Genomic DNA, 26,434 nt, shown 5'->3' with positions numbered 1-26,434 from the left:
TCAATTGATAAATTAAGAAAATGATTGGCAACCCTACCCGCCGACGCACTCCCGTCCCTGTGGGAACTTTCGTACATGATTAAATTGGTGAAAATATTTTAACATTTACAACCACATTTTAGAACACTCTTTTTTATTTTTTACATCGCACTATACTTCCATTCATATATTTTGCTTTAATTTGTGATTTTCCGAATTGCACCGAGTCATTAAAAATCCCCTTTGTACTGACTTTTATGTGTAATTAAAAATTTTCATTTGTTTGTTCGTGTTTTTGTTACGCTTATTCCATCTATTTTGTTCATTATTTCGTACGCATTAAAGTCCATTTCACCAATTTAATCTCTCACGTGAGATTATTTTATGTTCCGAGAGTCATATATATTACTTTTTCGTGTTATTGTCAGTTCGTGTTGTGTTCAACTAATGGCCTGTCCTGTGAGCATGGTCCACTGTCCTGTGCCCCGTAGCGATAGTAGATGTATCCAAAATTGTCCGTATTATAAACTTACTCCTATAAAATAATCTCGTTTCAGTTTTTAAAATGAATTTTAAACCAACAAATAATGCATACATTGTAAATGCAATGGCTCCAGCTCGAACACTTGCGGCCATATAAAAGTATCCGCTCAGTTTAATATGTTTTTCAAATGTCAATGAATTTTTGGAAAGTGAAGTGACGGTAGCAAATGTTCGAGCGCCCTAACCCCTAGAGTTAGTTCCACATAGAATGACCCGTACAATGACATCCAATGTTTTTTTCTCCACCCCGCCCCGGCCCGCCGCACACACCCATGCCGACGACGAATAAACGCAATAAACATACACATTTACTCGCATCGTGTTACTGTCGTGTCGGCATGATGTAAACCCGATATCGTTGTCATAAATGTGTATGCTTGTGTAATAATATCGGATATACGAATGACGATTGGCGCGGGTAGAAGCTAAAAAGCAGCAGCGGAAGGAGACCCAGCGCAAGAGCCTCACAGGTGAGTCGCGGCGCAACACTCACACCTAACGCTTCCTCCACCTTGTGCTTGCATTGCCCTTTTTTTCATAGACTAACGCTCCAAACTTAACATAGTGTAACCTTGTAACATTATAAGAAAGTATTTAAATATTGACACAACTTTAAAATGCTGTAATTTTACAATACCGTTATAGTTTAATGAACGTAAAACGTAGACTAAGTTTTGGTTTCGTAATTTGATTTCTCAGTATCGACTAAATTGGCATCATTTTTATTTTAATATTATTAATTCGTTAACCTGTTTCTTTGCCCGTAAGTGTACGTCTCGCACCTCGGTTCTTACGTAACTTGAAGTCGGACGAGCACGTATCTAGTGTTGTCGTTGGTGTGCTTATTTGTGTCTAAATTCAGTTCTACTGAATATTGAAACAAAGTACTCTATAGTCTGTTAGTAAAATTGAAAAGAGTACAGTAAATAGCAACAGCATGTTTGTCGTTACTTGCAAGGGTAATAACGGTGCTTGTATTGATATCGATATCGATACCGGCACCGATACCGATACGGGTTCGCTAACGTTACGGTGCGGTGTGCAGGTGAGGACGAGGTGGGCGGTATCGGCGCGGGCGGGGCGAACCACGCGCGCGCGGAGGACAACCACGTGGCGAGCAGCGACAAGCCCGCGCCCGAGGCCTCGCACAAGAAGGAGAAGAGCGTGCTGCAGGCCAAGCTCACCAAGCTGGCGATACAGGTGCGCACCACACGACACGACACTACACGGCACATCACAACACGTCACAACACGACAATACCATAAAATGTAACAAAATACAACACAACATGTAGCCAGATTCAGTCAGATCGTGTAATTTATAAATTTCAATCAATTTTTATGTGATAGAGCAAACAACCGGCTATCAATACATTAAACTTAGTAACACCAAGCAGGACACATACCTACAACAATATTTTGATAAACTTTTTATTTTTCTACAATAGTTTTAATGGAATATTTAAGTTTTCAATGTTTAGAATAGAAAGTTAGATTACTCATTATTCTTGTCACTACATCTAATTTGACCTTATAAAAAATACATTTTATGTCAATATATTGTACCGTACACGTCGATCATTATTTGACCCCTGTCCACAGATCGGTTACGCGGGCTCCACGATCGCCGTGCTGACGGTGATCATCCTGATCATCCAGTTCTGCGTGCACACGTTCGTGATCGAGGGCAAGGTGTGGAAGGCGACCTACATCAACAACCTGGTGAAGCATCTCATCATCGGCGTCACCGTGCTGGTGGTGGCCGTGCCCGAGGGGCTGCCCTTGGCCGTCACACTGTCGCTTGCCTACTCTGTTAAGGTGAGAAAATCAATACTAATATTATAAAGCTGAAGAGTTTGTTTGAACGAGCTAACCTCAGGAACTACTGTCCGATTTGAAAAATTCTTTCGGTTTTAGATAGCACATTTATCGAGGAAGGCAATTGGTTATATGTCATCACGCTAAGAACAACATGAGCGGAACAATGTAGGTGAAACCGCGGAGCACAGCTAGTTAGTTATAGTATGCCGTTACCTGATTTATGGATAACTTTGTCTGTTTATACAATTGTAATGTATTTTGAGTACGTAGAATTTAGCATTTAGTTGATTATTAATTGTGTATTCTAAGGACAGGATGAGGATATTTATAGTTCTCTAAATATACTTATAATTTTTATTGGTAATATTTTTTATAATGATTTCGCAATTTGTAAAAATATTGGAAACAATACACCTTAGAATTTTTTCTTATATGTTTAAATTATCATTGTATTGTCTTTTTAAATTGATTTAAATGTCTTCTCTATTCCATTTAAATAGTTTAATCTTTTCTTGTTCGTGATGTTATTTTTTATTTGTACTTGTAAAATTAAAGCCAATTTGAAAACAATGAAATGTGACTAATGTATCGTATTGTTGTACAGAAAATGATGAAGGACAACAACCTGGTCCGGCACCTGGACGCGTGCGAGACGATGGGCAACGCGACCGCGATCTGCTCGGACAAGACCGGCACGCTCACGACCAACCGCATGACGGTCGTGCAGTCCTACATCTGCGAGAAGCTCTGCAAGGTGACGCCCAACTTCCGCGACCTGCCTGCAAACGTCGCGGAGACCATGGTGGAGGGCATCAGCGTTAACAGTGCCTTCACTTCGCGCATCATGGTGAGTCAGCCCCCCCACACACACACACCACACGTGTGATCCTCCTTTACTCGGTCTCCTCACATGTGTTATTCTCTTCTCCCCGGTCTCCCCTTCCCCCACACATATAGATACACATAGTATAGAGACAATTTTTTTAGATAGTGAAATTTTTTTATTATTTTGGTAGGGTTGTAACAAATAAAATAAAGTTTGTTTATTTAGCCATTGTAATCTTTTTGATGATTTATTATAAATACTATCTCTGATAATTGAATACTTCCTTTTTTTTTCATAATTGTATACAAATTTGCAACTGAAAAAACAAACAACCCTGAACACTGATAATTTTCAAATTTCGTTGTGTACTTTTGTTCATCTCTGTAACTTGGCATGGTAAATTGGTATAATTGGCTGAATAAATAATAATTTTGATAAATGTCACTCAAACACGATGGCCACGAGCCGCTAACACCGACACTCTGCCCGCAGCCGTCGCTGGACCCCGGGGGCCCGTCCATGCAGGTGGGCAACAAGACGGAGTGCGCGCTGCTGGGGTTCGTGGTGGCGCTGGGGCAGAGCTACGAGGCGGTGCGCGAGCGCCACCCCGAGGAGTCGCTCACGCGCGTCTACACCTTCAACTCGGTGCGCAAGAGCATGTCCACCGTGGTGCCGCACAACGGCGGCTACCGGCTCTACACCAAGGGCGCCTCCGAGATCGTGCTCAAGAAGTACGTGCCGATTTTGTTTTATTTCAACAGTATTCATTTGTTGGTATCGATGGAAACTTTGTTATAATGTAAGATTGCTCGTCAGGACTTTTACGAGATGTTTTAGCGACTCTTAATAACGTGATGTTTGATACTTCACGTTGGTAGCGAATCAATTTTGCTGCTTAACGAATGTTTACTATGAATACGACTATACTATTTTTATCATATTTCGATTACCTACTAACTTATTTTAAATTATTTTCTAGTAATCTATATATAGTTTTGACAATGCTAATAAAAATTACATTTATCAAATTATGTTTCTATCATATTTCATTTTAATGTCTAATTTTTAGTTAGTATCATCGGAAGATCGAATAAAACTTCTAAGTTTTAAATAAGAACTTTTGTTTCATTAACATGTCATCTATAAATTATTAACATTTGCAACATTATTATTACTATTAACTACTTCAATTCTTAACACTATGTACAAATTTCCCATTATTAAATATTATTCACTAAAACCACTTGTGCTGTATAGATGCGCATTCATCTACGGTCACGAGGGTAGACTGGAGAAGTTCACGCGCGACATGCAGGAGCGGCTCGTGCGGCAGGTCATCGAGCCCATGGCCTGCGACGGGCTCCGGACCATCTCCGTGGCGTATAGGGACTTCGTGCCCGGCAAGGCGGAGATCAACCAGGTAGGGATTGGATAGAATATACTAGAAGATAATAATGTATAGAATAGAAGATAATCAGGGTGCTAATTATGGTGTTGAAGTTGTGGGGAAAATGTTGAAAAGTTATCCGACAAGGTGGAAATCAACCAGGTTGTTATGAGAGATTAGTTAGAATAAACGAGTAAATCGAGGTTGTCAATTTTATGTTGGGAGTTATTGAGAAATGTTGGAAAAGTCAATATTGTAAGTATTGAAAGGTAGTGGGCTAAGTGTAGATCCTTGCGCAACCCCTTTGCACGATAGCCTATAAATGGTTAATTTAAATGTGATTTTTAGGAGAAATAGGATATTATACATAGTATTGTTTAAAATAATTATGGTAATGTTATTTACATGTATATTAAAAGCGTATTTTATTTAATCACAGGTGCACATAGACCAAGAGCCTAACTGGGACGATGAAGACAATATTGTAAACAACTTGACTTGCCTATGTGTTGTGGGTATTGAAGATCCTGTCAGACCTGAGGTAAGTTTTAAATCAAACTTTCAGTACTGTAAAAAGTATTAAAACCTAAAAAAAAAAACATTTTATGTCATCGTTTACAAATGATAGTAATTTATATAAAAAATCAAGCTCATCTACTTAACGTATTTAACGTTATTTACATGAAATGAAAAATTAAGGATGTGAATTATTATGAAAATAGGGATTCATTTAAAAGTTATAAGGCATCGTCCAAAGTAGAATTAAAAATTGAAATGTTATATTAATGTCGTACAAATGATGTCGCTTTTATTGGTGAAACAACTTTTGAAATCGGTCAAACTAAAACATTTGTTTATATAATTAGACTTCTTTTAGAAGCACTTTCGAATCGTCATTACATATTTTTAACAATTAACACCGATTCCAATAGCTATGTTGGGCTGATTTTTCAATCCTTGGTTAAAACTTATTCGTCGAATAATGTATAAAACTACCATCTTAAAAACGTATTCTAATTGCCCATATTTGACAGTTTACGTGACATTTTAATTTTATCGTGTAATACTTTATTGGACGGATAAGTTTCATCTAAGCATTTAAAAATCGGCCCTAAAAATCTTTTCTATTTATCATGTTAGTATTGATATACTATATAATGTTTGTTTGTATGTATATATCTGTATGTATGTCTGTATGTGTGTGCGCAGGTCCCCGAGGCGATCCGCAAGTGCCAGAAGGCGGGCATCACGGTGCGCATGGTGACGGGCGACAACGTGAACACGGCGCGCTCCATCGCCGTCAAGTGCGGCATCCTCAAGCCGACAGACGACTTCCTCATCCTCGAGGGCAAGGAGTTCAACACGCGCATCCGGGACGCCAACGGGGAGGTTAGTGACATGTAGAAGTAGTATTTGGAAACATGCTATATGCTAATCTAGCTTTATTTTTCACTAAAATAAACTTTATTCCCTCCACAGGTCCAGCAGCACCTAATCGACAAGGTGTGGCCGAAGCTCCGCGTACTGGCTCGCTCCTCGCCAACCGACAAGTACACGCTCGTCAAGGGAATGATTGAGTCCAAAGCGTTCGACACACGTGAGGTTGTGGCTGTGACTGGGGACGGTACTAACGATGGACCCGCGCTGAAGAAAGCGGACGTTGGATTTGCCATGGTGAGTTGGGGTGTCGCTAGGGTGTAGACTTGGTCCGTTGTTATATGTAAGTTATAACGTTGGTAGAATGAACATATTGGGGATTATAAAAGTTGATTACGTGTAATGAAGTAAATTAAAAGCGAAATTAAACTTAATTGTAAATATTTATAATGTTTTCCAGATTGCATTCTACACATTATATATTGTATTTGAAACAAAGATTAACTATAAGCCTATTTTACTACACTAAAATGAATATAAATTATGCAATGATGTTTGTATTTACTAAAGCGCATTGTAATATAACCACAATCTCACCACCCAGGGCATAGCGGGCACGGACGTAGCTAAAGAAGCGTCGGACATTATCCTGACGGACGACAACTTCTCGTCGATCGTGAAGGCGGTGATGTGGGGCCGCAACGTGTACGACTCGATCGCCAAGTTCCTGCAGTTCCAGCTGACGGTCAACGTGGTCGCGGTCATCGTGGCCTTCATTGGTGCTTGTGCGATACAGGACAGTCCGCTTAAGGTGGGTTTCTGTAAAAATATAAACCGTGAATTTCTTGCATTTTTTGTACAGGTTGTTTGACAGAAATTTTAATTTTCTGTCGGTCGCCTTTTGGGCATAATTTATTACTGTTTCATTACTCTGTCTAGATTTATTTTTTAATAATACATCAGATATTTTTAGACAATTTAAAAGGATAAAATTTAATGCTGAAATGCTCTCTTTAAGTTTATCTTGAAATATTATACATAATAATTAATTTTAACATTGATAAAACATTTTGCCGATCACAAATATGACAATATCGATCGAAATGTTATGTTGTTACGCAAGTAGCATTATAAAGGACAAACATTTCTTATTTGTGGACTGTCAATCATTATATGAATAAATATTGAGTTTGGATCACTTTATTTTATCCCATATCAAATTAGCAGTACTGATAAATGCTGGTGCTGTGACGTTTTTTTTTTACGTCACAGATGTTCACCGAGTGATTTCCCCTTTTAATGGCATCATGCTTCACAGACTACACACTTCAATTTGTATTTTTAAGTATTGTAGTAGTATTGTAGCATATAAGTATTGTATAAATTGTTTTTCATTATGTACGTGTGACTATGTGCCATTAAATAAACGTTTTTTCTTTCTTTAAATGTGCAAAATGAATCCACACATGTAATACTAAGTCACTTGTGTGTGCAGGCGGTCCAGATGCTGTGGGTGAACCTGATCATGGACACGCTGGCGTCGCTGGCGCTGGCCACGGAGATGCCGACGGCGGACCTGCTGCAGCGCAAGCCCTACGGCCGCACCAAGCCGCTCATCTCGCGCACCATGATGAAGAACATCCTGGGCCAGGCCTTCTACCAGCTGTTCATCATCTTCTCGCTGCTGTTTGTCGGTCAGTTGACGAATAACAAGTGTTTTAGGAGATCCATTTTAATACCAATTGATAGTTGGTAGTCTTATATTAAAAAGTAGCTAGTCTAGCAACCATTTTCTGCCGTTCAAAATATTAGTTCCTTATCCAACTATATCAACGAGCATCCATAATTTATTGGGCAACTCTTACCATCCTGATCCATTTATTTATATTTAAATAAAGCCTCTTATGTTCAAAAGGACATCAGAATCCTGCAATCTGGTGCTGTTTTGTGTGGGGCTGTATAAACATTATTTATTTCTTCTTTCTTTCAATCTGCTCTAAAATTCATTATCTCACAGGTGACCGAATCCTAAACATCCCGTCGGGGCGTGGCCAGGAACTGGGCGCGGAACCAACACAGCACTTCACGATAATCTTCAACACGTTCGTTATGATGACGCTGTTCAACGAGATCAACGCGCGCAAGATCCACGGCCAGCGGAACGTGTTCGAGGGGCTCTTCACCAACCCGATATTCTACTCCATATGGATCGGCACCGCTCTGTCGCAGGTATCGGCTGTGCCCCGCGGTTTTGCCCGAAATGCTCCGCTCTTATTTGTATAGCCTTCTTCGGTAAATGGGCTATTTGACACCGAAAGAATTTTTCAAATCGGACCTGTAGTTCCTGAGATTAGCGTGTTCAAACAAACAAACTCTTCGGCTTTATGATATTAAGTATAGATTCTTTATAAATTCAGATTTTTTGTTGAATGGTTTGATTTGTTTTTAGGCGAGAGGAGAAGCTAAATATACAAGATAATTTTGCTATTCTTACTTCTGATTTTGTATTCCAAGTATTCTGCTCAATTTTCGACTCGAAGAACCGATTTCATAAGGTGTCACAGTTGTAGGGTTCTATAATAAATGGAATGTATAGTTTTTCTGACGTTTATTTAATACATCAAACTCAAACTCAAACAACGTGACTTTTGCATAGCTTACAGAATACATTTTACTCCACAATATTTAAACCTTTATAAATGCCCAACTGATTCACATTTTGGGGGGAATTTGCCATAATCACCACGCTTGGCAGGCGTGTTGGTGATCGCAGAATGGTGGTATGATTCTCAAGAGGCGCTGCTGCCCGCCTCTCGGTAGAGATCCCTTAGTCGGCTTTTACGACATCCACGGGAAGAGATGGAGTAGTGCTATTCGTGAGCGGCACTACATGTGGCATAGTATGGGGGGGGCCTACGTCCAACAGTGGACTTATCCGGGCAGAATGGATGGATGGAAATGCCCAACTAGTGTATAAGTGAACTAATATATATGTATGTCGGTTCCAGGTGATAATAATCCAGTTCGGCGGCATGGCGTTCAGCACGGCGGGGCTGTCGGTGGACCAGTGGCTGTGGTGCCTGTTCTTCGGCGCCGGCACGCTGGTGTGGGGGCAGCTCGTCACCTCTATACCCACGCGCAAGATACCCAAGAAACTATCGTGAGTAAAACATCATATAATATTTAGAACTACCTTTTTTGGAGACGCAGAAGTCAATTAACCTCTCAACCACCGAGCGGCCAGATCCGGCCGTGACACAATAGATTTTCTATTGTGTCTGTGATTCCGGGGCCTGATGGATTAGAATTAGAAACGTTTTTGAATCCTCAAAAAGTTAGTCTGAATAACTAATATTTACGACTACATTTTCTGGAGAAACTGAATAATTTTACTTACTTCAGAAGCAATTTTTATTCCTCAAAAAGTTAGTTTGTGTAAAAAGGCGCAAACAAAACAAAATTTTGTGTTTACCAGTATCCACCTCAAAGGACCATATTAATAAGATGTGTATAAAATGTTTTAAGATGTATAGGTGAATGTTATTTCTAGTTACTCTATATATTTGTAAAATAATCATTTTGCCAGATAGGTACACATATAATATATAAATTTCATAACTTTTCAACCTATTGAGATAAGGTTTAAAAAACTTTTATACGATAGATGATCGCGGTGATAATACCTATTTTTTTAACATTAAAATATACATAAGCTAGGATTACCAAAGTGTCATTATTTACAAAACTATAACAAAAAGTTGGTGCGACAAATTGCGGCAAAAAACCGGTTACCCGGAGCTGCCCGCGGTGGCTCGGTCCGACTCGCGCTTGGCCACTTGTAGCCGGGAAAAGCGGAAAGTGCAGTGAGTTATTGTACTTTGCGGTTTAGTGTTCGAGTGTACACTATGTATAATAAATAGTGTGGGTATTTTGGTGTAGATGTTAAAGAAAGTTTTGGGCATATTTAGCAAATTGGAATTCGTACGATTAGAGGTAATTATTTGCGTAAACAATGTTAAGTAATAGTTAGTTCGTTAGGTAATAATTATTTTATAAGTTTTCAGTTATTGAATGAATAATTATATTTCAAATAGTTGATAGAATTGATATTCATGTCAATTGCAAGAAAATAATTATTCTAATCCCATTATCACAATAAATAATAGGTATTATCATATTTAATAATAATAATTAATAATTTATTTATTAATAGAACATCAGAGGTCCACTTGTATATTTAACTTATGTCTCAGTGACTTGTACACTAATATACATATAAGCTGAACATATGAACATATTATGATGACTAAATAAGGTCTAGGTGTGTGACTAAAAAGTAGTAAAAGTAATGATGAGTGAATAATAATTTTATGACGGTATTATGCGTATACTTATTACGTACGCTACGAATTCCAGTTGGGGCCGCGGGCAACCGGACCCCGAGTCGATCCAACCGGGGCCGGACTACGACAGCGACCTGGACAAGAAGCCGCGCGCCGGACAGATCCTCTGGATCCGCGGCCTCACGCGCCTGCAGACCCAGGTACGCGACCCCCAACCCCCCGGGGAGACCCACACCCCCCCGCGGTAGGTGACGGGATCCTGTAGGGGAAAACGGGATCCGGGATACTGGCTTTGTTAGGGCAGGGTACTTTTGACTGATTTTTTGATATACTATTTTTAAATGATATTTTGACTCTTGTAAATGATCTAATTGGTTTTTGTTATGAAAACTATTGGAATTGTAATTATTGATTTTGATTGTTCGTTATCTTTTTAAAGTGAAAAGTAATGAATGGTTAATGTAGTTAATGTAATGACAAGTTCCTATTGAATGGACGCTATTTTTTGAACTGTAAAATTAATGTAATGAATATGACAAGTTCCGAAAAGGAATGCTAATAGCTCCTATAGATTGTAAGTTTATCAGTATTAATTATTGTAATTTAAAGAAGAATGCAGGCTGAAATCCCGTCACTTATCCGCCGTATATGTCAGGGAAAATGTTAAGGATGTGATATTTCGTCCGTTGAGTAAGCTTTTTGAATTTCAATTTATTATTTGTGGGATAATGTTGGGATTTATTTAATTAAATTATACATGTCCTTCCCTGGGGTTATTTGTGTAGGTTAGATTCTGACAAAATCGGTCAAATTCTAACTTATGTTAAGTGACTTGCTCGTCGGCCATTTTGGTATATTTTTTGTTGTAAATTAAATGACCTACGAACATTAAAATCACATTGTGAATATTGGCTGTGATTTAAGACTGGTAAATGAATTTCATAATGTGATCCTCGTTACTTTACGAGACAAAATGTCTTGTGGAGTAACGATAGTATACGACTAGGTATGACATAAATACGAAAGAGGGATAAGTTTTAGTTTACAGCATATATTTGATATTAGCGGTGAAACAATCGACACGAGCGGTAACCTTGGGCATCCTGACGTTAAGTCGAATGATAAATATTCACTTTTACTATTTTTGCATACAGAGCAAAACTTTTTCATATCAGTACTTATAGAGTTAAACGCTGATCATTTTTGACACATCCATTTACAGTGAGCCGGGTTATTCACGGGCCGCAATAATGTTCACACGAATATTTGCGATTATAGTAACTTTCAAATATTTCAACCGTCATTATTTTACTTTTTCTTTGTTCATATTTATTTATATATTTCTTTTCATTTCTCGTTTTCTTTTATTCTCCTACACTTCAGTCATTCAATAGTTCATTTCTACGCCTACACAGAGAAACACTTTACAGATTTAGAAGTAGTTTGCTATTATTTGGCCCATTAACGTAGCTTGCCGCCGCCCGCGCGCCCCCCCCCCCGGCGCCCGGGCGGCGGCCCACCGTCTGTTGGCGCCCCGGCTGCATGACACCCCCCACTTCCCTGTCCCCCCTCCCCCTCCCCGTCCCCGTCCTGCCCCCCCCCCCAGGCCCCGCGCGGCGCCGGGGCGCACGCACTAGCTAGCCCCGTGCATGCTGCGCCGTAGCGAGTGCGCTTCCCGACTGTTTACTCTCTAATGGCCGCCCCACCCCAATACCCGTTGGCATGCGTTTTCCGTAGGCTGTGACGATGTACTTATCCCTCATTACGAATCCAAACAGTGACTATGACTACCCGAACGTAATATATAGATACATCACACGATCACATCGCGTCGAGTGACTTCTTTCTGTCTGTCTTTTATTTAGTCATACTGACTGTTTGATTTATGTTTTTATTTATTATGATTTGTCTGTTTATTTTTATTTTTTTTCAAGAATAGTATTATTTGCTTGTGATCCGCCCGCGCCGCCGCCCACTAACACGCGTACCGATCAGTCCGAGCAGTAACGATAATCTGTATTCAATTGTTATCCGATGTTTCATTTGAATTGATTGATTGATTGTAAATTAAATTATCGAATTGTATAAAGTTACTGCCGGTAGGGACGTTCATTGAGTGTGGAGTGGACTAAAGCCCCGTAGAGCATGCGCGTATGCTCGACGTACTAACTCGTTCGACCTACCCTCCCCCCCCCTCCCTTAGTGTGTGTTTGTGTTTGTTTTGGTTGTTGTTGGTTTTATTTTATTTTTGTTTGTTTTGTTTTTTATTATTTAATTTTATTTCTGTTCGTGTTCGTTCCCGAGTCGGTCGGAGTAGACGCCAGCGACGGGTGTACGTAGTGCCTTGCATTGGAAGCCTTCACTGTGTTATTTTGCGTATTTCGTTAGGCTTTTCGTAGCGTCCGTATTAGTATGTGTGTACATAGAGCCGAGCCGACGGTCGACGGTAAGTAGAGTGAATGTTTAGAGAGACGACACGAGAAAACAACTAACCAACTAACAGAGTGCGATCGCGTAGTTTCCTCACGATTGACGTCGCCTTACAATATTGCCAGCTTTATTCCGATCGAAACGTCGACACTCGCGGCCGATAACGCTCGCACGTTGTAAGGTCGATCGAAGCGTGCGTAGTCCGTTCGTTCCCCGGCCCCCTAACGCCACTAACACGGCCGCTCCCCCGCCCCCGTGGCCCGCCCCCGCCCCCGCTGACCGAGCCGTGTGCGCAGGGCGGCGAGCGGGGCGAGGCGTGGCGGCCGCGCGAGACCGAGGTGTAGCGGCGGCACCGCACCCGCACCCGCGGTAGGTAGGGCGAGTTAGTGGGCGGCGCGGGACTAACGCGCGCGCCTTGCAGCTGCGCGTCGTGCGCGCCTTCAAGTCCACGCTGGAGGACCTGGAGGAGCGGCTGTCGGCGCACGCCAACGCGCCGCTGCGCCAGCGCCTGCGCGGCCCCATCGCGCCCGCCAGCGACTTCGCCTACATCGACGACGGCGAGACCACCGCCTTCTAGCGCCCCCGACCGACCGACCGACCGACACACCGACGCTTGTAGCCCGCGGGGCCGCCCGTGGGGCCGTAGGGATGTGACGGTAAGTGCGGCCCCGCGCCCGCGGCCCGGCCTCTCAGTGGTAGAACTGCATGCGGTGGTGGTGTTTTCAAAAGAGCTTCCTCCCGCGGTATTGTCGCGAATTTTTTTAAATTTTCCACCGTAAACCGCATTCGACGAGATCCGATTTTATAACAGATTTAATGAATATTTAAAATAAATTAGACTCCATCCCGTGACGTCTTCCCTAGATGTACGTGCGGAACGCGCGCGCCGAGCCCCTTTGAAAATCGACTCGCGATTCATTTCTAATACTGATTGTGCCGACGGTTAGCGTGAGCCCCGTCTCGTACGTTGTTTGCCCCCGGGCCCGGGACGGTCCCCACGCGTGTGTGAACCTTCGCACATGGATCGTGAATGTCGGCTTTGTTCCGTGAATGGCGCCTTTAGCTCGCGCGACTCCAATAACGCGGGAAATTATGAATTTTTTTTTTATGATACATATGCGAAGTGCGACCACCCTTATCGAACGTGTGCGTGTAATTAGTATATAAGTCCAGAGTAAATTGAAGAATTGTTAGTACGTGGTACAAAAAAGTTGTTTTTAATTTTTGTCATTTTGTAATTATTATTTTTTTTTAACTCGCTTCGCATTTAAAGTGTGATCATGCTTATGTTACAGCGTTTGCATGTAGACAGATGTATGTGAGTATGCACAATTTGTATTTTTTTTTAATTAGATGTTTGGTAGATTTTCATAGTTGTGCGCTGATCATATTTTAATTTATTTAGACTCGAAAGTAATATTAGTCGTAGAAATCTGTTGAGATCTGTATAAAACTACCAAACCTCTAAATTTAGATTAAGCAGCTAAAACGAGGAAATAAAATCATAATATGTATGTCTCCACTACACCAAAACTAGAAAAATAAGTACCTAATTTACCATTTAATATGCTTTTACATTTTATTTTATTTTTTTGTTTCTTTTATGTTTTAACGTTGACTCGGTTGTGTAAGTACTTATTCAATAAGTTTTTTCTTTTTGATTTACGTGTAACGATTACTTATTATAATGATTAATGATAAACATAACTTAACCGGCATATAAACGACCAGTAAAACTCATTTTAATAAAGTATTTATTTGAACATGTCTATATTTTATTTTCATTTATATCCTCGAACCGAATCGCACTTATTATCGCGTAGCTCACATACCGGAATCTTTTTTCTTGACTTTCCGTAGTTGTAGTTTTATATCACGGTAATTTTTTACATTTTTTTTTTGTATATGCTACTGGATGCCCTTGAACTCCTAACCCAGCTAGTGAATGACCCCTAAATTAGTTTAGGCACTTAGGTAGAAACGAAAATGCTGACAATTTTTTAACAACTAACAAGCTGCCATGCTCACTTCTAGAAATTTCGGAATTCTAAAACCAAAGCTCGAGGCTCGCCCCGGCTCCGGCCGGTTGGCGCGAAGCGACTGCGCCTGTCAGCTGTCAGCTGTTGGCTGTCGGCTGTCAGCTGTCAGCTGTCGGCTGTCGGCTGTCAGCTGTCAGCTGTCGGCTGTCGGCTGTCAGCTGTCAGCTGTCGGCTGTCGGCTGTCAGCTGTCAGCTGTCGGCTGTCGGCTGTCAGCTGTCAGCTGTCGGCTGTCGGCTGTCAGCTGCCGGCTGTCAGGCGGCAGTCGGCGGCCCGGCGGTTGGTTCTAGAACGCCGCCTGTCCTTCTGTTTGCGTGTCGGCAACACGGGGGTCGAGCGGGCCGGACTGACTCGTCCGTCATTGTTTTCCAGCAAAAGGCGGACATATTGGCTGGCCGCAGGATTTTTGTCAATAATTATTTGGCGGAGCACAGGAGAATCAGCGTGCAATCCGGCGGCAGTTCCATACCAGCCCTCAGCCCAGTTTCGCATCAGAGCGATGAATAAACTCAAATATATATTATATACTAAAATAAACATTATATACCGAAATACATAAAATAGCGCGTAAAAAAGCTTGAGACAGATAGTGAGTTAAACAACTGCCAATGAAAAATACGCCTTTTAAAATATATTCTCGAATATAATTTTTTCTGAAATCTTTAACGTAGAATGTTACTAAAAGTATTAGACTAAGTTGCAAAATTAATATAGTGTAGTGAATAATGGTGCACCAATTTTAAAATTAAATTTTTCGCGATTCCTTTTATATGTCGTTACGAAACGTGTTTATTTTTCTACGAAAAATATATAATCGTGATAATTTAATATTAATTTTTCTGTAAATAAAACATTCTTTGGACGATTTCTCTTGTCGATGTAACGTTGTTGTGTGTTTGAAAGTTAAAATTTTATATAAAACATATAATGTGCCATTTTTATATAGAAATGATTTATAAATTCCGCTAACGAGTGCTTTTTAATGATAGGATATTTGAATTTGCTTGATATGTTCTTGTTTTCATTTGTTTTTGTTTCTGAATGCGTCAGTAGTTTGTGCCTTTTTAATTGTTGAATTAATGTGCTCGTTGTATTATGTGTCCATAGAAATAAGTTTTATGGTCGCTTTTGAGATTGACATTTTGAGACGAGCGGTCCTTTGAAAACTGTGTTAAATTATTGTTCCGAAAATGCATGGAGTATCTATCGTTGTGTTACTTTTAGAGATGCATGCATTTTTAGACTATAGTTATAGACTATACTACTTCATTACTTGGAAACTACACTGTCTACATTTCCCACACTACATTTACCTTTCCTTCTTCTCTTTAGTTTTACCTTCTAATTATTTCAACAATTTATTTGTTTATCTTTCTACAGGTTTCAAGCAAATTTAACTATCCATCTTAATATATTCTAAGATATTAACAATTTGAATATTTATATATCTAATAATAATAATAATTAGTGAATACTTTTAAAACTTCTGCACTTCGTGTAGTGAAAACTTAATCAATGCCTGCTTATAATTAAGGAACTTAGGATCTAAAACTAAGAAAACTACGTGTCTTGGTGTACACCAAAGCTAGGGATAAAATTTTGGAAAAACCAATTTTATTATAACGCTTGAATATTTCACGCAAATAGTCTATACACTGACGGACCATAGCGGAGCATGATCTGCCTAAACCACGTGGAAGCTTCATGTTTTAGTAATAAAGTATCTATACTCCAAAATTAACTTTTATTTCAACCGTTCGCTTCGCGTCGGAGAGCCGCATAAATAAGGTAATTGAAGGAAGCGTCATTTTAGCCGTTGTGTCGATATCGTCAGACGTGCGAATGTTTGTCGTGAGATAGACCTGTAGACGCTTGGCTTGTCACTGTCGCGCATGCGCAGCTTGCACTAGACCCGCCGCCCGCCGGCCCGCCGCCTGCCGCCCGCCGGCCCCGGCCCCGGCCCGCCGGCCCGGTGGCGGGCGGCGGGTAGTAGCGGCGTAGCCGACGATAGATCTGGTATGTGAGCGACCTCGATGTGCGCTTCTAGACAGCATGCGACGCGCACCCTCGTGTGCGACACGGACACACAGTCACACACACGCACACGACAGTGTCATTGGTTTAATTAAGCTTACGTACCTCCATGCGGGTATTATGTACTTCGATGTTCAATTGGTTAGTTATTTTCTTTTAATTTTAGTTTTATTTTACTTTTTTTTTTTCAAAAAATTAAAAAAAAAGAACTTAAACGGAGCCCTGGATGGAAATTGTAAAATAGTTATAAGTGCACAACCCATGAATGTGCTTCTTACGGTGTAGGAAGACCCTGCGTTATTTTTTATTTTATCTGTTTTTTATTTAATCTGTCCTAAGATCTTGACGCTTCGAGGAGCACTGCTTCTGTCAGTCCCTCCGAGTCTATCTTCTACACTATGTGCAGAAACTGTCATCGCCACTGTCTCCGACGCTGCTCTAACATCCAAACGGTCCCCACACGGGGCACCGTCGGCTCGGGAACCGCGAGTCGATTGGATCGCAAATGTAAATAGCTATCGGCATCGTGTACATAGCTTGGTTTAGACTTTAGAGGAGCGTCGGAGGCACGTACTGTCTGCACGGCTCGGCCACCAGGCCTCCTTCGAGACGTGATCTTTCATATTCTTGTTTTTATTTTCTTTTCCATGAATCCCCATTGCACACGGAAGGTCATAGGTGGCGAGTTACAAGAGCGCTTGATTCCTGTGCCCTACAGCAAGACATCTACCGATCAAGCTGTAAGATTTGATAAACGCCTGCTCTTTCACTCACCTCGTTTGTTTTGTCTGTTTAATTTTCCCTTTAATGTTCTGTTCGACTTACTGTACTCTAAACTTACAGATGTTTCCGTTGTTACTGTTTATCCTTTCTTGTCTTTGCGCTGACCCTTTAACTTCACCGTGTCGTGTACAGATCCTTCTCCGAGCTACCTTCTCGTTGTTTGAAATTAATCGGTCAGTGTCGCTTGCATGCTACATCGAGCACGAGTACCGTACCGCATGGTGTTCATTCGAAAAGCTTTACGTCAATGTTATTCACTGTTGTTTAGTTCGATCCCATGCAACGTGCAATACGTTTGTGCCTATTTAAATGGAATATAAAAGAATACTTTTTAAAATTTTGAATATTTAATAATATTTTAAATGTTTATCATTAAATTATTTAAAATCTGAGGATTAGATTCATTCATCTTTTTAGAATATAGTTATTAATGTTATCATTAGAGGTAGGGTCGTTAATGCTAGAATTAGGCACGATCCTACTCCGCAAGTTAGTCATCTAGATAGAATACATTCCAGCTAAATTTATCAGTTAGCATCATCACTAGTCATAGTTGTATATATTTTGTTGCGACACATCTTGCACTCGAGAACCGGGGGATCGCCATGAACCATCAAACAGATAGCTTTTAGTTTAGGACTCGCTTAAAATCGGTCGTTAGGTTGAGCTTGCTTTGTCGGGAGGGAGACACGTTGCTTCGTACTGTGCTAGCGGGAGGGCTCGCTGTAGAGGGCGCGCCGCATGCGCACAGTGCGCGCTAGTTGCACTGCATGCGCGGGCTCGCACAGCGCAGGTGAGCGCCCGCACGGAGCGGCGTGAGCGCCCCTCCTGCGATGTTCGTGGACCGATGTGACTCCAGTTTTCAATTTTACGCTTCCGCCTCTTTTTAATGGCTCAATGTGCTTATATTTGTTTTATTAATGAATTCTATATTAATGCTCCTCTCGATTCACCGCGTCAAATTAAAGTGTATAGCCACGAAACGTCGTCGATTTCTTAAAGACGATCGGCGGTGGATCGAAAGGGGTCCGATGTACGGACACACGCAATCTCTGGCTCTCGCCGACTACGAACGATCGACGCATATTAGTCCTCTACTACTAATCCCTAGCACAGACTGTCGGCACACTGACTGTAAATTACCACTTTCTCCGCTGCGAACGCAACTAAAATATTAAATTAAACCTCTATCAAATGAAACATTCCATCGCTTCACCGGGTTCACGGCCACGTGGCGAGTTTAGTTGCGTCCGCGAGGCGAGCGTAGGGCAGAGTAGTCGGCGAGCAGAGAGCGCGTGTTCGGAGCGGGTGAGAGCGGGTTTGTGCGCGCAGATCCGCGTGGTGAACGCGTTCCGGCAGGGGCTGGACTCGCGCGGGTCGCTGGCGGACGCGGCGCTGGCCGAGGCGCTTCGCAAGCAGACGGCGCTCAGCAAGCGCTACTCGCACTCGTCCAGCGTGGAGTACGAGCCGCCGCGCGACGCGCTCGCGCCGCACGACCTGGACGTGGAGCGGCTGTCCAGCCACAGCCACACCGAGACCGCCGTCTAGCCGCCCGCCCCGCGCCGCCCGCCGAGCCCCCGCGCCCCCGCGCCCCGCGCGCCGCGCCCCCGGCGCCCCCTCGTTGTTGACTAGTGTGTTTAATTCGATTGTTTTGAAATATTTTATTATTATACGCGCGCCGCGACGCGCGCGTCTGTTGAACGAATAAAAAATATTGTAATAATTAATTTTAGATTTAAGCGCGAGGCCGAGCGAATGGGCGTGTGTTTTTTGAAAAAAATAAAATAAAAATGTTTTCGCGTAGCGTCGTGTCGTCTCGCACGGAATGAAATGTTTTATATCGCTTTCGTCGCAGACGCGCCGCGGGGCGGCGGGGCGACGGGCGTGGGGCGCGGGGAGCGGGCGGCTCGTCCTTTTGTATAAAGTCGTTTCATTTGTAGCCGCATCGTCGTTTATATACGCATGCCGAGTGATATAGCGCCGCCGCGCCCCCACCGGCGCCCCCGCGCCCCGCGCCCTAGCCCTGCGCCCCCGCCCCGCGCCCGCACGCGCCGAGCGCTCGCTGTACGGGGGACTCGCCTCGAGTTATGACTTCGTATTCGTATTGTAAACTTTACAAATATAACACTAATTACTCTCTAGGAAAATCTAAAAAGATTCGCAAAGCGTAATCCCTTGTGCGTGCAAAGTGTGGACTTTTGTTTCTCGTTTCGCGCGCATCGCCCTTCCCGAGGTCGGCTCGAACGGACGGAACGGTTAGTTCTTAGCGTCGAATAGATTATTGTTATGATACAATTTGAATAGTGTATATATAAAAAGGGATAAATGGTAATGGAAAGTTAGTGCGTAATTTAGTATCTTAATGATTATAGCGTATGTAAAAATTAAATTGTACCTTTTTACATCGATTGGAATTGTTAACTGTATGCAATATTATATTATTACGCTAATCGCAATAAACGCAGTCGATCGCGAGACTTTTCGGACCGAGGGCATTGAACTCGTGCGCCCGACGGTTCGACGGGGTCTCATGTCCTACGCGAAAGGAACTATGTATTTGAATATCTTCCACCTGTCGGTTCATATGTTATAAATTATTGTTAAGTCGGTTTCCAAAACTCGGCACACACTACGACGGCTCTGCAATACACTACTTAACTGACGGCCGTAGTGTGTGTGATCTTTTATTGACTAATAGGTCCGAATAGGATCGCGTTTTTTACTCACTAAGAAGGTAAATCGAATACACTCCTTATAAAATACGTCCCTCGTATAGCCAGTCGCACGGTACGATTAACACTAAATTATTGAAGTATTAGTTAAGGTGTTTGTTATAAATTTCAATAACTTTTCTTTTTTGTTTTGACGACCTTTTCCCCTAAATCTAAGTATACATTTAAGTCATATCTCGAACGTAGACGCATCCCGGGTGCGCGCCCAGGCGCCCGCGCCCCTGCGCGCGCACCGACGTAGTCCACTTTAAACATCTTCAAAATGTTTAAATAGATAAAATTGTATAGCTGAAGGTATTTATTTGTAATGCTAGTCTCTTATGAAAACATACTAACTATTCAATTATTATAACGTACTTATTGATTATTGATAAATACTTCAAGTTTATTAAACAAAGTATAGTCTACGATGTAACGAATTGATTTTGGAATTTTTTCTCTATGAGCAATAGCTAGCCGCGCGGCCCGCGTGTCCCAGCCGTGGGGCCCCGGGCCCCACACGCGAGGGCGCGGGGCCCCGGGGCCAGGGCCGCGCCCGCGCTGATAGGCGTCGTAGGATCGCAGTGGCATTTTCAACTTATAAAGTAAGGAGAGTTAGTGAGAGTCGAACAGCTCGCTGCCCACTTGTTTTAGTAATAAATAATATAAATAAAGTGAAACGATGTAGCGAATCGGCAAGTTCAATTTTGTATAGAACGTTTCATAGTAGCGGTATTGAGAGTTGTTACGTTTTACCGGTGAGGCTGGAGCGCGTCGCCGGCGCGGCCGGGCCCGCTCGAGACACGCGACCATTTAACTATTGACGATCTTGTAAGTAATCGAGTATTAGCTTCGGTAAAAGCCTTTTTAAGAGAAGTTAGTTAAAATGAATCTATTGAAAGTTCATATGTTTAAATGGTAATATTAGTACGGTTACAGCGCATATAGGCCATGGTATCGTTTCGTGTATTATATTGCTGTTTCGTTGATATTCGTTACGTACCACGTGGTTTCCGATGAAAGACATATGTTAGGGAGTACTGTAAGTAGGCGGTCGCCGCCACCTACCTAACAACCAATTGTTTTGACATGACAATCTGCCACTAATCATTTTAGATAATAAGTACCATTGTTGTATTTTTCGTCTCACAATAAATGAAAATCTATTTTATTGTTTTTAATGTTGTAGTTTCATTTTTACCACAGATTTTTACCTTTTAATAATGAGGAACTGAGTGAGCGTAAGTATGTATGTATTATGAATAACTGGAATTGATGCACTTCTTAAGAAAATATAAGATGAACTTAGCATACTATTGAACTTGAAATTTAAATTTACAAAGAAATATCGATTATTCCCAAAAACACTGAAACGATTTTCCAATATAGAAAAATGTTATTGCATATACCTTTCGACTACCTAGGCTCAAGTTATAGTTGTTAAATATGCCAACTGCGGGGCCTTAGGACTTGCTACTCCGGCCCTGTATATTTTATTTTATTTGTATGTATTCTTATGCTAATGAAATATGGCTAAAATGTCTAAGTATTGAAAAAAATGTCTTCCTTGTAAAGGTTGAGAATCTCAAACTGGTTTTTACTTCTAGTTAAAATTAAACGGCACTGCTGTGCCGATTTGTTGAGAATATTACTCATTGTATACGTAGAACATTATTATTAGTCTGTGCTCATAGCTATATTTGTAGGTGAGGGTTTCCAATACAATTATTAGATTACCTACATAGTCAGAATTCTTAAAGAAACTCAGAAAATCAATTGTCTTCTATGCTTAACTGGACCGATTTAGACGCCCACAGAAATGTTAAGAATAGGTTAAATAACTAGAAATAATAGGTAGTTATTAGCACCTGTAGAAGTACTGTAGTGGGTGCCATAAAATATAATTTAAAATTACTAACGCCATCTAGTTTATTATTACAGTTATTACTAATGAGTAACTGACCACTGATTTAGTTCTAAAAACATATATTTCGCCTGCGTGCTAATAGCATTATAATAACTTCTCTTGACCACGGTGAAATATCTCATTCCCGTGAATTTCCTTTGAATACACGAGCGAATCCGCATTTAAAGCTAGTATAATAAAATATATTAATGTTCCTTCATCGTCGTTGATACAACGCCATCTAGTATCTAACAAACAGAAGAAATAACGCAATACAAAAGTTATGCTCGCTGACAAAAGTCAACTACGACTTAACGCGCAACAGTATTATTATGAAAAGAAAAGTATCACAATCACTGCATGTAGGTGTATCACAGTCTATAGGCGACAGAAAGATATGCACAATGTACCAATGCGCAAAGCGCCATTATTGTACATGGATGATTGGATGAATATGTCGCCATAGGATCGGAAAAACCTTCAAGTTCATTCTCTTACTGGCGAAATTGTAAACCAGAGTAATTTCAGCGGTAATTATCGGAGTCTGGAGGTATCAGGATTCAGATAGTCCTACGGCGTACCTACCCGCCAGTCGTCACGCTTCGCTTGGCTCGTCATGGCGCGGCGGTGCCCCCGCCAATCTTGCCCCCTGATCCAACCCACAATCTAGCAATTTTTGTGTGTCCCAGTGTTTTATGTATTATAAATTATTAAAAATAAAGAATTACAAACGTACACAACTTTGTTTTATTTATTTTGTCCCCACAAACTTTATTTTTAAATATACTGAACATGATCAAAAACATATTACTTATAGATATTTTTATGAATTATAGTTTTTTTAAGCATCTTACTCCATGAATAAATATTTGAATGAAAGTAATGTTTTTAATGATTTGATATCATAAAGAGCACTATTTAGAATTAGTATAGAACAGTTATTAAAATTTTGGTTTGTTTTAACTTCTTTCTGAATCTCCTAAACGGCTGGACCGATTTTGATGAGTGAACTCCAGTTCATAGGTTACACCTAATAATAAGGGTATCAGAAATACTATTAAAAATTCTAATTGTAGAAACTAGTCTGTGTTAGTTTAAACGGTGTGACAGTTCGACAGACAGACTCGACCGTTTTCGATGAGATTTTTACACACATCAATTATTAACAATAGATATATTTTCGCAAAAATCATTTCTGTTAAAAATAGCCCACTGAATAATTATTGTACTAAGTAACTAGTTACGCTACTGAACCGATTTTTACAATAAGTAGATAAAATGTACCCAATTTACATTATTTACATGCAAAATTGTTATTTAGGAACTATATTGTATTTACAGCTATTATTGATAATAGTAGGTAGCATCAATGGATTAAGAAAACAGAAACGACTAGGTAAGTACTAATACGCATCTTTATGAAAAGGTATAAATATGAGTATAAAACTAAAAGAACATGTACATCACATATTATTATTAGTATGTAGCACAGACTAATAATAATATACTACGTATGTAATACAGAAACTCAAATATTTTTCTTGAAAGTGGGTTCGAATTCACCACCAAATAATGAGCAGCCCGGATCGACACTATCATTTTGTATCTATATTATTTAGTAAGAAGATTTTTTAAATAGTAACGTTAGGTACATAATGCTGTTTTACTAATTTTCCCCCATGGTGATATAACGTACTGTAAACAAAAAAATAGTTGTGTAATATTACTCCTGAATCTGTAATTAAATAGGATTTTTAACAATTTAACAGAAACACAGATATTCATTGTTCATTTAAATTTGTAAGGTATAGGTAGTTTCTGTAATCATTTCATTCTAGTTACTACGACATACGTAGTACCTACATATATTATTATTAGTCTGTGAATTATTAGACGGTCTCAAACCATGCTTAAATATTTTTATGTTTTTAACTAACTTAGGTAGATAAACTTTAATCAAATAAATTCTCAGTTCAGAAACCGGCCTGTAGGTAGGTAATCAATCTTTATTTATCGTACGAATTAAGTCCTTTACCCATAACAAAATATACCTGCGTATCTTTACCAATAATCAAATTGGAGTTCAATATTTTTGTCGGTCTGTCTGTTAATTCCGGCTAAACTCTGGAACGGCTGCACCGATTTTGACGGGATTTTCAGTGACAGATAGGTGATATTACAAGGAGTAACTTAGGAGTAATTATTTTTTTATATTGATATTCCCACAGGAACAGGATAAATAATAGGAAAAACTGATGGGGGAAACCGCGGGTCGCAGCTAGTATGTAAATAAATAAGAGTAGGCCTTCTTTATTAGTATTTAGTATTATTAGTATTGAACACTAACTTGCTTTTGATATTAATTATTAAAAGTTCAAGTAGAACACAGAACGACAACATTCCGATGCCTCCTAAGTATACTGAGTCAACTAACAAATTTAGGTATTTTCATATTTTTATAAAAACGAACATGATAAATTGTGATCTAAACGTTCGTGTTAAAAAAAATTAAAAAAGTACAATAATTACCGAGATAATTTCACGTATACTAAATCAATTTCAACATCAGTTAAAATCGTACATCGTAAACTGATCTAAATGACATTGTACCAGTGTACGCGGGGCGTGAGGGGGTACACAATAAACTTGTATCGATATACAAGTTTATATCGGCTCAGTAGACTATGAATGGCGGCAAGTAAGCACGCCATTTTAGATAATAATTGTTCTTTAACATGTTAAATTAATAATATTAACAGAATGCAGTCAAACAGGGCGCGAAAATTTTAAAAATTTACACAGGAATCGATGATATTATGATGATTGATGACATGAATGAATGATATTATGGTTATTGTTTTTTATGACAACAGACAGCAAAGAGAGGCGCTAATGAAATTTCCAGCTGTGTTTTCAAGTTTATAGAAGATACGGTGGGTAATGGTGTCAAAGATTACCGGTTCAGGTCAGACAACTGTGGAGGCCAAAATAGAAACAGAATTATATTCTTAATGTATTATAATATGTATAATATATCTATAACAAAGTTTGTTATATATTAGTCATAGCTTTCTATTAGTGGGTCCAAATGAAGGCGACAGTATGCACGCTATAATTGAAAGACAGACGAAAGACAGCTACAGCTTTTAGTTTTGCCAAATCCGATGAAAAGCCATACAAAGTTACTAAAGTGTCTCACTCACTTTAAATCAAAGCTATAACTTATAAACAACTGGACAACTACCAATGATGGATCAAAAATGCCTTGGAATAAAGTAACAGAAGAACTAGTTTAAGCGGATTATCCTTATAGGCTGTTTTGTAAAACGAGATACTAAGATGTTGTTACAAGTAGATAGATTGTGTAAAGATATCAAAAGCTACACGAAATAGAAAAGAGTTAAATATTGACGTAGATAATAATATTTCTTTAGCTTATCAGATACCCATTCCTGTTGACCAAAATAAGCACAAAGATTTGATGGATCTTTGTAAGGCACTGGTAATTCCTAAAGAGTATCATTTATTTTATAATAATTTGATTTCAACGAACTCTAATGCAGCTAACGACAGCGATTCTGACTTCTGATTATAGATATATGACTATAATTTGTTAAAATTGATATTTTTGAGTATTAGAAATGCCTTAGACTGTTACGTTATTAATTTATTTCTCTTTGATGATGGAACATTGTTAATTTGTTAAATGTTGATTTGTTTTTACTTGTAGCTTTTAGAATAGATTCTAATGGATCTAACGACTGATTTTTAATTTGTTAAGCACTAGAAATGTCTGGATTACTACGTTATTAATTTCTATAATTTTCATTATTGTTAAACGTAAGTTACCAATTGATATTTTTTAATAGCGATTTGTTCACGTTGTAGCGTTTAGTAAAGCTATTATGTTAAAAAGATATTCCTACTTAATTATGGCTAAAAATACATTGTGATTCTTCAAAATGAGTTGTTATTGGTTTCTTATTCATGTTCTTCTTCCTAGCTTTTATTACGAAACGATATATATACGAAAGGTATTACAAAAAAAGATTCCTAAAAATAAACCTCAGTAAATTACATTGGTCCAGTAGGTATACGTTGAGGTTTCAAATGTTAACTTTGCTAATTACTTTCCTAGTATAATGAGTCAAGTGACATAATTTCAGCATTTTATTATTTATTGAGATAAACAAACCCGAAAACAAACAAAAGTCAAATTAAATTAATAAAATGACAATCATTATTTCATGTGATTTT

General features: G+C 39.8%; 1 protein-coding gene across 9 annotated transcripts in view; it reads left to right on the top strand.

The window, feature by feature from the left end:
- Positions 1-19,138, top strand: part of PMCA (plasma membrane calcium-transporting ATPase 3) — a 126,064-nt gene extending 106,926 nt beyond the window's left edge. For 4 of the 9 annotated variants that reach the window (XM_090115776.1, XM_090115775.1, XM_090115774.1 and 1 more), the window contains 16 exons: positions 945-992; positions 1,568-1,722; positions 2,125-2,340; positions 2,948-3,190; positions 3,662-3,900; positions 4,427-4,589; positions 4,996-5,097; positions 5,766-5,945; positions 6,036-6,230; positions 6,538-6,744; positions 7,429-7,627; positions 7,951-8,162; positions 8,942-9,093; positions 10,350-10,476; positions 17,449-17,517; positions 18,893-19,137. In XM_090115776.1, the coding sequence (XP_089971902.1) occupies positions 945-992; positions 1,568-1,722; positions 2,125-2,340; positions 2,948-3,190; positions 3,662-3,900; positions 4,427-4,589; positions 4,996-5,097; positions 5,766-5,945; positions 6,036-6,230; positions 6,538-6,744; positions 7,429-7,627; positions 7,951-8,162; positions 8,942-9,093; positions 10,350-10,476; positions 17,449-17,517; positions 18,893-19,108 (2,723 nt within the window). In that variant the 3' untranslated portion in view covers positions 19,109-19,137. Of the gene's footprint in view, positions 1-944; positions 993-1,567; positions 1,723-2,124; positions 2,341-2,947; positions 3,191-3,661; positions 3,901-4,426; positions 4,590-4,995; positions 5,098-5,765; positions 5,946-6,035; positions 6,231-6,537; positions 6,745-7,428; positions 7,628-7,950; positions 8,163-8,941; positions 9,094-10,349; positions 10,477-13,127; positions 14,472-15,115; positions 16,673-17,448; positions 17,518-18,892 lie in introns of those variants that run through there. The other 5 variants (XR_016458116.1, XM_090115778.1, XM_090115780.1 and 2 more) reach the window with 5 other exon arrangements.
- The last annotated feature ends 7,296 nt before the right edge of the window (positions 19,139-26,434 follow it).

The sequence above is a fragment of the Colias eurytheme genome, chromosome 24 (assembly GCF_061535395.1).
Source record: "Colias eurytheme isolate Ceu_HAF_F1 chromosome 24, ilColEury1 Martin Lab GWU primary, whole genome shotgun sequence".
NCBI classification, from domain to species: Eukaryota; Metazoa; Arthropoda; class Insecta; order Lepidoptera; family Pieridae; genus Colias; species Colias eurytheme.
Note: the sequence above shows the minus strand (reverse complement) of the source record. Positions and strands in the feature narration are given on the sequence as shown.